This window comes from Pteropus vampyrus, unplaced genomic scaffold (assembly GCF_000151845.1).
Source record: "Pteropus vampyrus isolate Shadow unplaced genomic scaffold, Pvam_2.0 Scaffold109, whole genome shotgun sequence".
Classification (NCBI taxonomy): domain Eukaryota; kingdom Metazoa; phylum Chordata; class Mammalia; order Chiroptera; family Pteropodidae; genus Pteropus; species Pteropus vampyrus.
In genome coordinates this window covers 1,553,053-1,566,094 of record NW_011888890.1, presented here as the reverse complement: position 1 = coordinate 1,566,094, position 13,042 = coordinate 1,553,053, and the positions used below count along the sequence as shown (strand labels likewise).

The window sequence follows — 13,042 nt, the reverse complement described above, 5'->3', positions numbered from 1 at the left end:
CTATTAGAATTGAAGGAATTTTTAGGAGATGCTATCACAATAGCACTTCAAGAGAACAAAAGCATGAAAAGCTTTTATATACTAATGACAACAAATAAGCCTTAAGACTCCCTTCCTCAACCTAATGAAAAGGGCACTGATATTAGCTACTGGAAAAAAAAATGACATTTCAGTTAAGTCTCAATTACGATAATAATTCAAATCATCCTCAGACCCTGCGCGCCTAAATTCTGCCATATCCAGACTCAGTATTAACTTTTCAGTGGGCATAGGCTCCTTTCTCCAGATCTGTGGGTGCTTTATTGTTATTAAAACATTAGACAACTTAGTATGCCCTATAATTTTCCAGCAGATGGTTTGTGGAAAAAGAAAGAATCTGGCTGGATGGTTTTCTAATAGTCCTCTGGTCTTCTATAGATAGTGCCATATGCTTAAGTCTGGAGTTTTGGGCTACACTACAATTCACCTTGCCAGGTAGAAAGAACATACATGGTGTGACATAGAACCTTTTATCTACTTAAGCAGAATGCACACCACGAACCTGCCAGCTGAGTGTACAGGCCTTCATCAAACACAGCCCTGTGTCCTTCATTGATGACTACTCATGGCCCACAGCCTGCCACCTTATACCAGAGGTTATTGGCTGCTTGACTAAGAACAGAGAAAGAGAAAGCACGTTTACTGGTGTTGTTTGCCCTGGTTCGGATCATGCACCTTCACTGGACTGAATTCTCCAATCACTTTGCCTCAGACCATTCCTTTTCCCACGTAGGATTCTGTAAACTCAGTGGTGGTAAATACTAGGTAATTGCACGTGCAAGAACCATGCGGAGATATATAAGTCTCAGCATATGGTGGGTACAGGTGTACAATGGGCTGCCTTTCTACAATGAAAAGTTCTTCGGGAGGAGCCCTGGCATTGTAGGCAAGGAGCAAATGGGAGCTGAGAAGGTAATACCCTTCTTTAGCAAACTGTTTCCACTGCAGAACCACTGGCAGATATTAGGGCCTTTGATTAGAAACAGAGAAAATGTCTGAGGACATAGAAATAAGAATTTTTAAGTTTTCAATTGTGCATTTCATTCCTTTATTTAAAAAAGTGAAGAAATTTATTAACCCACTTTTCTGATCATCTTAAACATTTAAAAAAATACAAAAGTAACAGCTGCCTATTGAGCTTGTACTTGGTTCTCATTCAATGACCTCTTTTTCAAACCAGCCAAGGATGCTGTTCTTAATATATGTTTAGGCTTTCTCTGGCTGGTGTTAAGGCCAGGACTTTAGAGCCTTAAAATCGATTGGTTTTTAGCCCTGAGGGTGGGGAACAGGGAATCAGTCAATAGCCTCTTTAAACTAGAGTGATTTTTTTTTTTTTTTTTAATAACTTACTTGATGGAACTTCTAAGCCCTCAGTTCTGGGTGTGGATTGTCTTTGTGGAGCTGTTCACCAGGTCTGCTATTCCCATAAAGCCTACATCCAAGTTTGTGAAGAGGGATAGATGGTTTCATCCAGACAGGAAAGTGGAGCAGACTTTGTTGTAGTTCATCTAGTCCAAAGGCTTTCAGTGTCCTGGAGCTCGCAGGAGGCCTCAGAGTTGGCTGACAGACCAGCACCCAGGCTGTCAGGAGTGCCTGCTTTTTTCTTTCTTCACTCTTCCATCTTTTTTTCCTCAGAGACACTATTTTAAAACAAGGTTAAGGTAAAGGGAAAGTAATGAAATAAAAAAAAAAATCTGACTTGTAACAAAGAGAAAGATATTGTTTAAAATTCATGTTGCTTTCTCCAATAACTGAATCATTTATAAAGGAGAAACAAAAAAGTTTTACTTTTACTTCCATTGATATTAGCCTAGAAAAAAGTTAACTTTAAGAAAAATTCATGCAGCTTGGATCAAAAATGTTTTATTACAACGAAAAAAAAACAAGTTGTGTTAAAAATAGACTTGTAGAGCATGAGTTTGGTGTGAGACTAGCCTAGATGTTTCTGTATTATAGAATATTTTTATTTAAAAAAGACATTTTTTTTTCCTTTTAAGGTCAACCAAGTGTCAGCTACAATTGGAAAAGATTTCACCATGACTCTATCTAAACTGATTCAGTTTGACCCAGGTACGTTTCGTGTCTACAGTTCATTTTATGTTTTTTGTAAAGAAGTCTGGAGATGACAGTATTATGCAACTTCAGCCAACTAGAAACTCCTGAGGGAACTGTATTACCCCACTCCAAGAGTGATCGGTTTGGACTTGAAGCTTTGCCCTTCATACTTTATTTTATTACAAGTGAATATTTATTTTAAATGAGAAAATCATAACAAATGAAAAATATAAAATATCAAAGCAAACATCCAAAAATCCAGAAAAAAAATAATGTCATTTAAAAAATTATTTAAAAGCCTGGCACAAAGCTGAAATGATTTAATTGCCTCATATTTTTATGGAAATTTTAAAAATGTTATGTTCATATAGATTCCTAAAGGGCATTTCTAAATTATCTTTCTCGGAATAGGTTAATATGTGGAGATTCCAGGGGAAATTATTATTTAATTAGATAGTACAGATTTTGCATTAAATCTGTGGGAAAATTTTGCTAGGTGCAAAAGGGAGTATAAGAGTATGGTGCCTGCTCTCGAGGGTGTTCTATCGTGTGGGAAATACAGATGTAAAAACAACTCACTAATAGTATATTGGAAGGAAAAGGATGAGCCACTGTTCTGACTAAGGCAAATCCTGGAAGATTTCCCAGGATTCTGAGCAGGCAGAATAAGAAGGGGACTTTAGGCTGAAAGACAAACACATTTTGGGGGCCTATGCCTGAAATACCAAGGCTAGAAACATGCCTTCTCTCCCTGGCTTCCGTAGATGGGGGCAGGTAGCTAGCTCTCCCTCACTGCACCACATGGTGCCTTCTCTTTCCCTATGCTCAGAATCACCAGTCCAGGGGCAAATGGAAAAGGCCTTGAGAAGCAGCCAGGGCTTCCAGCTTTGTGGTCTTCTGCAAGAGAAGTGATCTGCACAAAGTCAAAACTCCCGCCATCGCCTGCCACTGACTCATGATGTTTCAAGTAAAGACAAAATAAAATAGCTGAAATACCATCACCACTCCAAAATTAATATCTTTAATATTAAACACAGAAAAGAAATGCCTTTCGCCACAAGCAGCATGATGTTTGATGACTATATTATTCATTTGCTGGGACTGCTCTAACAAAATATCACAAACCAGGTAGCTTGAAAACAGAAATTTATTTTCTCACAGTCCAGAAGGCTAGAAGTTCAAGATCAAGATGTTGGCAGGTTAATTCTTTCTGAGGACTGTGAGAGAAAATCCGTTCCATGTCTCTCTTCCATGCTCTAGTGGTTTGCTGGAATCTTTGGCATTCTTTGGCTTCTGCTGTCATGTCCATATCAGTGTTCTCCTTGTATGTGTGTGTCTGTTCAAATGTCCCCTTTTTATAAGGACACCAGTAATAATAGATGAGAGCCCATACTCTAGTATGATTTTATCTTAACAAATTGCATCTGTAATGACCTTATTTCCAGTTAGGTCACATTCTGAAATACTGTGAGTTAAAACTTCAAAATATGGAGTTTTGAGTGACACAATTCAACCTCTCACAGTGAGCCTTAAATTTGGCATGCAGTAACCCAAGTATTGTTATTGGTCTCCTCCTTGTGATATTTTCGTGATGTGCATAAGTTCATTCCTCAGGCTGACTACACTTTGTGAGAAGAGCTACTCTCATTATGTATTTGATGTTTACCTTCAGGTTCCTCCAGGCCCTTGCATTCTGGTCAACCCTAAAACAAAGGGTTTGAGGCGTTTGCACTAGGCTATTTTTGTACTTCGTGTTAAGGCAATTCCAACCTTTCTGTTCTTTGAGAGCCAAGAGTCTTTGTCATCTGTCATCCTTATTATTTGAGGTTTGTTACAAGGTCATGGTTTTGACTTCAGTAGATTTGAGCAGCCCACCAGGTGCTCTGTTTGGGTTGATAGAAACTAGAGGAATGTATTACACTAGAGGAATCTCTAAAAGCTACTTTGTGGGGATTCTACTGCATAAGATAAATATTCATTTGCCTAGAAGAGTTTATATGCTGTTATGAGTAAATATTAATGACTTCTGGGGCTCTAAATGGTCATGATTTTAGAGATTATTTAGATATGTTAAGAAAAAAATTAATTAAAAAAGAAACAACACTCGGCTTTTTTTTTTTTTTTGGAACTTATTAGACAGAAACAGTTTCATAAACTGAAGTCTTACTTCAGAAAAGTTTTAAGTTCCCCACATCCACAGGTCCCATACATATTCATTTACTCCCATATTGTTAATTCTTGCCTCTTTTGGGTCTGGTGTCTCCATCCCGACCCCCAGCCCTTTTGCCCAAAGCAATCTGTTCTTTTCTTTAAAAATAGCAGTTTCCATGACTGGTGAAGAAACAGAGAGTGAAAAATCAAAGACAGTGTGATATTATAAGGTTTGAGAACCCTTGGGAGGCAGCTGGAGAGAAACTGGGTGACTTTTCAGGCTGGTGAGCTATATGTATACTGAAGCTAGTAAGCTAGCCTAGTAGCCGTAGCACCAAACCAAAAGACTAATCCTGACTACTTTGCATTAAGCTTTTGTGACTAATCTTGAGTCAAAGTGTAAATATTGTTTAGAAAGTGATTGTTTTCTTTTTAAAATATATGTTCTTGAAAGGTTTGCTGCATTCTTAATTGAGAAGTCATCATTCCTAAGAGTCAAAATATTTCCTAAAGGAACGGGTGTCTAATGTGGCATTTACTAAAACTTATGGAGAAAACGTCTTTCAGTGGCTTTACAGGAAAATATTCAGGAAGTGACCTATTCTGTAAAGTGGGATATGTCTGCATAAAATGACACCTTTTCTCTCCTTTTCAGCACCTTTTGTTTTATGGAAACAGGGGGCCAGTTCGAGCCTTCTGAAATCGCTTATAAGCTCAGTAATTTAACAAATACTTTGCACCTTGAAAGTGGGACAGGAAGGAAAAAGAAAAAACAAAGTTCCTACTTCCAATCTCATTAATGTAAAAAAGTTGGTCCTATGTGCACACCTGGTAGAGAGAAAGTTGAAAACAAATCAGAAGCACTTAAATGAAACTTGGAATAGATGTTCTTTAACCATCTGTTTCTAATCTACTCCATCATATCTTACAAAAACTTTAAGGTTTTTTTTTTTCCCAGAGGTGGGGCAGGGAGGAGAGCTGCTGTAATTAAAAAAAAAATTTTTTTTAAAGATGGCAATTGGTTAGGCCTGGCAACATTTTTTTGTATTGGATTTTTATGTGAAGAATGTTTAACTCTATGGGCTTTGAGAATCGAAACAGTTCTCTGAATAGTAAAAATCTTAGCATTTATATATTTTCTTCATTGTCCAGCCTCATCTCTTTATATCAGTTTTATTACAACAGCTGCCTATGTGATCTCCCAACTTCTAGCCTCTCTGCCTGCACTCCTAAATCTTCTTATATAACACTTTCAGTTTCATTTTTCCAAGACATCCATTTTCAAGAGCCTTCCCTGTTGTCTTCGGTTTAAAGTCTGAACCCCACTACCTAGTTAGTGTCCAGGGCTCTTTGTTGTCTGACTACAAAACTGCCACTGCAGCCTTATCACTTCCTATTCATCTTAGTGACCTCTCTATACCAGCCACTAATCTGCTCAGCCTTCCCTATCAAGGGCTCTGCTTTGCTATCTTCCTGCCTTTGCTTTTGTTTTCCCGTTTCTTCCCTCCAAATCTTTCCAGCTCTGCAGCCCACACACATATAGTACTTACCGTCTGTCTATTCTGTATCGTTTGGCAGCTAACCATACATTGCCTTGAATAGTTGACTTTTCAACTATTTACATTTTGTCTCTTCAAAGAAGTTTTAAATTCCTTTACATCAAGCCTTGCTTATATCACACCTCTGGTATTCTTCGTAGCATCTAAAGCAAAGGCTGTTATGTAATAGATACAAAATAATATATTGTGATGGATTGATTTATCCATCCATGTAGTGGGACTTATAAAATATTTCATATTAGGTGCTTCAACTTCTATTTTGGCAAAAATCCTGAAAGTAATTGATTTAAGAACTCAGTTGATACTGAATGCCTAACAAATTAGCTATCAGCCTATGTTTTTAATAAAAATATTTCAAATACACTTAATTTTTCCTTTTAAGTGCAGCCAAGAGTAGGATAAGTGAAGAATTTCATCTTTCCATTGAATTTGGTTATGGGTCGACGAGACTTTGATTAAGATCATGAAATCTATGTTGGCGTGCTTTCAAGAAGGAGGCCATCATACAGATGGCACAATCGAGAGACAAAAATCTGTAGAAAACAATCTGCAAGGAAAAGGCTAGAAATGAAATGTTTAACTGCTTATACAGCTGGGTCGATAGGAATAAAAGCACTCAAATAATCAAAGAGTAAATAGCAGGGTAAAGCTTTCAAAACTTAGCTCGAGAAGGTTAAACCATAAATTTATTATCTTTTTTTCCCTTAAACTTGAGCCTTCTTTCTCCACTAAACAGCACTTTATTTTCCTCCTGCCACCACTTTTATTTTTTTCCCTAAAACTCTGGAGAGATATCCTATAATCCACGTCGTAGAAACTGGTCAGGGTTAGACAATCTCAGAAGTTTCTTCCAGCTTTAATATTTTGTGTTTCTGGAGTTGTTTTGTGTCCCATCTGAGTGATGGTAGGATGGCTGGGGATGTGTTTTAAACATCAAAACTATTTTGTATTAAGTTCACAAAGTTACTGTAAACCAAGCTTGATTGTAACCCCATGAATAGAGGCGGACAGAAAGGGAAAGAACAAATTGGTTCGGTCTAGTTTTACAACTCCCAGCCCATAAATTCTCTCCAGGAGGATATCAAACTACTGAGCATTACATCATCAGCAAAAGCATTTTCAGGCTAGAAGGAACTCAGGAAGTGGAGCCGCCGATGGAGGCAGCTGTCTTTAGAAATCAATCATTTCAAGGGCTCCATGAATAGCACGAAGTACCATCCAATAATCACTCCTGACTGTCTGTATCAACATCTTAAGAGTTTTGAAACTATTAAGCTTTTTAAGATTGCAGTACTTGTTTATTCCTAAGAAGAGAAGGGGCAGGTCGGGGGGGAAAAAATTAAGTCTTGGATCTTGTCTCCTAACTATTTTTTTTTTTTTTTTTGCTCATTCCTTGCAAAATGCAGCTTGACTTTTTGTAACAATGTTTGCATTTAAACTGAATCATCATTGTCCAGAAACAAATGTGGTCTTTTAATATTATTTGGAGAACAGCAAGACTTCAGTGAGTTGGTAGCAGTACAATAGCTCACTCAGGCTACTGCAGTCTAGCTGCAGACATGTTAATTAATATATTTCTCTGACACCTAGGTGATTGAAATAGCAATTAAAGAGTAATTAAAATGTTTACTTCTTGTAGGAATGTCAACTAAGATGTGGAATATAGCAATTACCTATGACGGATTAGAGGAAGATGATGAGGTCTTTGAAGTAATTCTGAACTCCCCTGTGAATGCAGTTCTTGGCACAAAGACAAAAGCTGCAGTGAAAATTTTGGACTCAAAAGGAGGTATTCTTTTGATCCTCATCTTGAAATCAGGAGCGATCCTGGCGCTGTAGCTGCTTGCTTTCAACAGCCAATGTGCTTGATAACGCCTTCACATCAAAATGCTTAATTTCTTGTCAAGAAAGCAACCTCAGTCATGATGTAGGCTCTTTATTCTGTTTTCTGCTTCATGTGGTTTTCCTCCTGCTAGGAACTACTGGTTCAGAAAAGCAACAAGTCGGTGCTATAGTTGGTTTTTTTCCCTACTCGTTTGTTGTTCTCACCAAGGGGGAAACAATGTTGGTGAGAATCTAAGGACAATTATTTTCCCCCAGAGTTTGTAGGGCTGTAATTATCTTCCTCTGTTAAAGAGAGCTCTTAATGCCTAAAATCTGAGCCCCCTACTGGAGTGTGACCAGGAAAGGTCTAAAGGAGGAAGGAATGGAAGAAAAATAGATGTGAAAGATGCAGCTGGCTTGGGGATTCAGGAGCAGCTGGAGAATATTAATGAATAACCTTGGGCTGCAGAGCCGAATAGGTCCTGGATAGTAATGTGCTAAAGAACAACCTGTGAACTAAATAAAACAAAGACCAACCGTAGTCCTTGGTGCTCTAATTTTTTTCTGCAAATACCTTCTACTTATTTGTCTATGTAGCATTTTACAATTGTCCAGTTTCTATGCTCTCTCTTATATTTCTGTTTTTATACCTGTCATATCCTTTTCCTGTATGTTTTCCTTACTTGAAATCTATTATCTCTTCTCTTTCTCATCCTTTAATAAAAATGGACACTATTCTCTTTCTTTTATAATACTCGTATTTCCACAACATCTCTCCCAATCACCTTTCATCACTAAATTGATTCTTTTTTCAATAGAAATTTCTGTTCACATTAAGTACATAAAATATATGAAGTACACACTTTACACTTAAAGTATATAATTCCAGATGGGGGTTCTGGGTTTAGATTTTTTTCACACTAATTGGTAATATTTCCAATAGAAGAACTTCTGTTAAGATTTAATAGATCTTTGGTCCGTAGCAGTTGAATGCTAATATTTATTTGTTATTTGATTTCACTGGTATCTTCGAACAATTCCAGTTTCTACCTCTAGGAGACTGGGGAAAGGATGATCACTTCGAAGTGTTTGTGGAATGATACTTGATGAGTGAATAAACCTGCTAGATTGAAGAGCACTATAATATGAAGAGAAATGAGGCTGCTATGGCATAAGGATATGGTGTGATTATAAAATCATGACAATGATTTTAATTTGTGGTTTATGAAATCAATTTCATGACTTTATAATCACCCTGCAGATGTGCAGAAGGGCACAGCTTTCCTGGATGGAAATTGATGAAGAGTAAAGGAGTTTCTGGCAAATGGCGAAAAGGCAGCATCTGGCGGGAAAACCATCTATCTAAGTTTAATGACAAGCTGCTCCAGGGGCTGTGTCAATGTGATCACTTATTTGTTTGTATAAATGAACTGACCTGCCATCTTGTCTCCAGGACAGTGCCATCCTTCATATTCCTTCAACCCAAACAAGCACAATGCATGGAAGAAAGGCATTTGGCCCCCGCTGTACCCGGGGTCTTCCTCACCCACTACTTCTGGTTCCTTTCATCTGGAAAGAAGACCTTTTCCATCTTCCAAGCGGCTAGCAGTCACCAGGGGAGACACCATGCGGGGCTTTGATTCTACAGATCTTTATGGAATAAAGCTTAGGATGCGAGGGAATGGCAAAACAGTAAGGATGGGGTCCTTCGGGAATTTGGTGTGTGAAATACACATTAAAAGAATCAAAAGATATTAACCAGTATTCTGAGACACTGAAGAAGCTGTTTGGATTCTCATAGTGAGTGGGGGCCATGATTCCTTACACAATTATGCAGTGCCTTTTGTATATAAATATCATAATGCTGTCCTACTTCATTAATTGTACTAATTGAAGTGATACATATACTGACTCATTTATTGATTTCTATTTTGGTTGCTTTTGTGATGGAGACAGGGGATGACCAGTGACCCTGGAATAGAATGAGACTAAGCAGTTACTTGGATGTGGCAATCATGGCTTTGACCTTATTAGCATAGTGCTCTAACCAGGCACACAATCTTGTGTGTGCGTGCATGTTTTCTTGGACCTCTGGGCATCATAGATATACCAACAAAATAAGGATATCTTTTCTCTCTAACTGGGGCTATGAATTAACATTGATAAGTTGTGATTAGGTCTAGTGATTTTTAAAATTCCAATGATTAGAGCATGGAAAATCTTGAGAAACATGTTTAAAAATTTTCAGACATCAACAAGATCTTACTAAAAGGATTTTACCCTGTTGCTAATTATTATTAAGCCAATTTTGCTTATATTTTGTTCTCTGTTGATTTCAGGTTCATCCATCCTCTGTTTATAGAAATGAAACAGATATCATCTATAATGTAAGCACAGTCTGAGAGATTTGCTAAATTTCTTGTATCTAAGGGTACAAAATATTTAGTGAATTTTTTAATGCCTTTTATCAATTTCTCTTAAAATCCTATTTTGAAATTTGTTTTAGAGGCTTGGATAGTCAGAAAAAAAAACAATTTTGCTTTTATCAAATTTTTGAATTGCTCATTTTTGCAACAAATGTTTTGTTTGCTATCTTGATGTTTGCTTTTTTCTTTATTGCTGTTTATTGATTTCCTCAGTATCATGGAATGGTTTCCCTGCAACTAGAGGATGACAGGACCCCAACTCACAAAAGGAAGACCAAAATATCCATTATTAGTCAGCCACGAAAGACAATCAAAGTAGCAGAACTGCCTCACGCAGATAAGGCGGAATCCACAACTGACTCACACTTCCCCAGACAGGTATGAAAATCTTTTTACTTCCTATGCACCTTACAACAAGCTGTTTGCTGGGCCTTCAAGCTTGGGGAGAGTTTACTCAACACAAACGCTACTCAACAAACGAAGACCTAAAGGAGGTAAGTATGAGATCAATGTACATTGTCAATTCTCAATTGCCTTTCCTTCCCACAGAACCATTGGCCTTCATTTCCAAAGAACTGCACAATGGAATTGAAGGGACTCTTCCACTTTGAAGAAAGACTCCAAAAGCTATATAAGTGCAATGGGGTTGCCTGGAAAGCTTGGAGCCCCCAAACCAAGGTGAGACACAGGATGAGCAGCCAGATACCTTTACTTGCAGTATACCCTGTGATAAGGTAGCAGAGAGGCTTCTCTTCATCGGCCTGCCTTTATTACACTTTGAAAGAGAAGAGGAAAAAAAATGGCCCCAGTAATGTTTTAAATATCACAAAATACATTAGTTATATCAATACATTTAAAAAAGAATTTGTTTAGCAATCAGAAAGTCACAGGTATAAAATTGAAACATTGCTAACTTTAGTATTGTTTCTGTAAGAAGCCATTGCATTTCTTAAGGTGGAGAATTGGGATTAGCGCTGACCTCCTTTCTGGTGAAAAAACTGCTCTATTCAATTTAGGGAACTCCTAGGACTCTTTATGCTGAGACTTTAGATTGTAAAGACCATTATGATATAAACACGGACAACTGTTTTTCAGGAGGTGGAAGACAAATCCTGCCCCGCTGGGTGGCACCATCATTCAGGCTACTGCCACTTCTTGATCACAGAGCAGAAAGGCACCTGGAACACAGCTGCCCGAGCTTGCAGGGAACAGTAAGAAAATTTGTTTCATATTTGACTATTTTTCTACTGTTTCTCTATTATCTCACGGAACTATAGAATTGCTTCCTTCATTCAAGTGTTGAGTGTCTAATATCTACCTGACATTGCTTTAGGAGCCCAAGGAGAGTCTGAAGTTCAGATCTTTGATGTAGCTCTTTTATGTTAAAACTATATCATTGCCACAATATTATTTTTTAGCCTCTCTATCTCAGTCTTTTGGGGAAAGAAGAAACTTTTCTGAGTCAGCAGCATTGCAGGTTATATCAATTTTTTAAAATATCAAATAGGAATTCCTGCTTATTGATTTGGAAACATAGCAGTGAAAGATCACATAGCATCAGACCTATGGCAATGTAAGAGGCATTGATGCTTATGAAACCAGACAAGTTGGACAAAAGGCCATTGGGTGATGGAACACTCAATGAAGGATGACTTGTGGTCCAATTATGACAATAAAATTTACCTAGTTCAAAAAGACTTTAAAAATGCATAAGTAACTATCCCTGACCGCGCCCCCCCCTTTTTTGCCCACCTGGATATTATCCAAAATAATGCAATTAGACTAATATGCCACATGGCTGGAAATTGACTGGTGGATATTGATCAGACCTTGTACTTTATCAAATTTAAAAAGTTATAATCATCTAAAAACACTAGTAAGAAAATGAAAGAACAAACCACATTTGAGAAAAGCTAATCTCAAATCATATATCTGATAAAGTTCTCGAATCTTGAAAATTCAAACAACTCCTACAAATCAATCACAAAAAGACAACCTAATTTAAAAAAAATAATAAATGACTTGGAGAGATCACAAGAAAAGATGTACACTTGGTCATTAGGTACAAGAAAAGATGTTCAGCACCATTAGACATCAGGGAAATGCAGATTAGAATCACAATGAACTACCACTTCACATCCACTGGAATAGTTAAAATCACAAAGACTGACAATACTGACTGTTGTAGAGCAAATAGAATTCTAATGTATTGTTGGTGGAAGTGTAAAATGATACAACCACTTTGTAGAACTGTCTGGCAGTTTCATAAAGAGACGTGCATCTACCCTATAACCTACCAATTCTACTACCAGGTATTTACCCAAGAGAAATAAAAATATATGTTAAATAAAAAGAAATAAAATAAATTATAACACGTATAAAATAAATTTCATAAAAATTTAATAGCAAACTTTTTTATAATAATAGTTTGGGTCATTTGTCTTTTTTGTTTTTGAGTTATAGGAGTTCTTTGTATTTTCTCCATCAAAGGGGAATACTGTAGATATTTTTCTGATAAGTTGTTTTATAAACCATAAAATGGAATGAACTACTGAAACCTCTAATAATGTGGATACATCTCAAAAACATTATGTAGAGAGGAAGCAGCCCAACATAAAAGAATATATATTGTATGATTTTATTTATATGATAGGAAAAGCTAGCATATTAGATGGTGTTAGAAATTGAAAAACAAACAAACAATCATCTCTGGCAGGAATTGTGGGGTGACTAGAAAATAGGTGAGGTTCTAGAGGGATGAAACTGTTTTATGTCTTCCTCTGGGTGGTTGTTACAGGATATATACCACTGTCAAAATTCACTCAATTGAATACTTTAAGATTTATGCATTTTATTGTAGGTAAATTATACATAGATTTTTAAAAAGCTAATAGAATATTTCAAAAGTGTATTTAAAAACTGGCCAAATCTTTTTCACTGAAGTATTTCTTGCCCTAAGTATAAGGAAAGGTACCATAGAGATTAATC

At 36.9% G+C, this 13,042-nt stretch overlaps 1 protein-coding gene across 1 annotated transcript in view; it reads left to right on the top strand.

Moving 5' to 3' along the window:
• FREM1 (FRAS1 related extracellular matrix 1) overlaps positions 1–13,042 on the top strand; it is a 117,185-nt gene that overhangs the window by 95,916 nt on the left and 8,227 nt on the right. Inside the window, exons 28-34 of the mRNA XM_011365358.2 lie at positions 2,037–2,109; positions 7,444–7,593; positions 9,082–9,320; positions 9,968–10,015; positions 10,268–10,432; positions 10,604–10,732; positions 11,150–11,265. Coding sequence (XP_011363660.1) covers positions 2,037–2,109; positions 7,444–7,593; positions 9,082–9,320; positions 9,968–10,015; positions 10,268–10,432; positions 10,604–10,732; positions 11,150–11,265 — 920 coding nt within the window. The remainder of the gene's footprint in view (positions 1–2,036; positions 2,110–7,443; positions 7,594–9,081; positions 9,321–9,967; positions 10,016–10,267; positions 10,433–10,603; positions 10,733–11,149; positions 11,266–13,042) is intronic.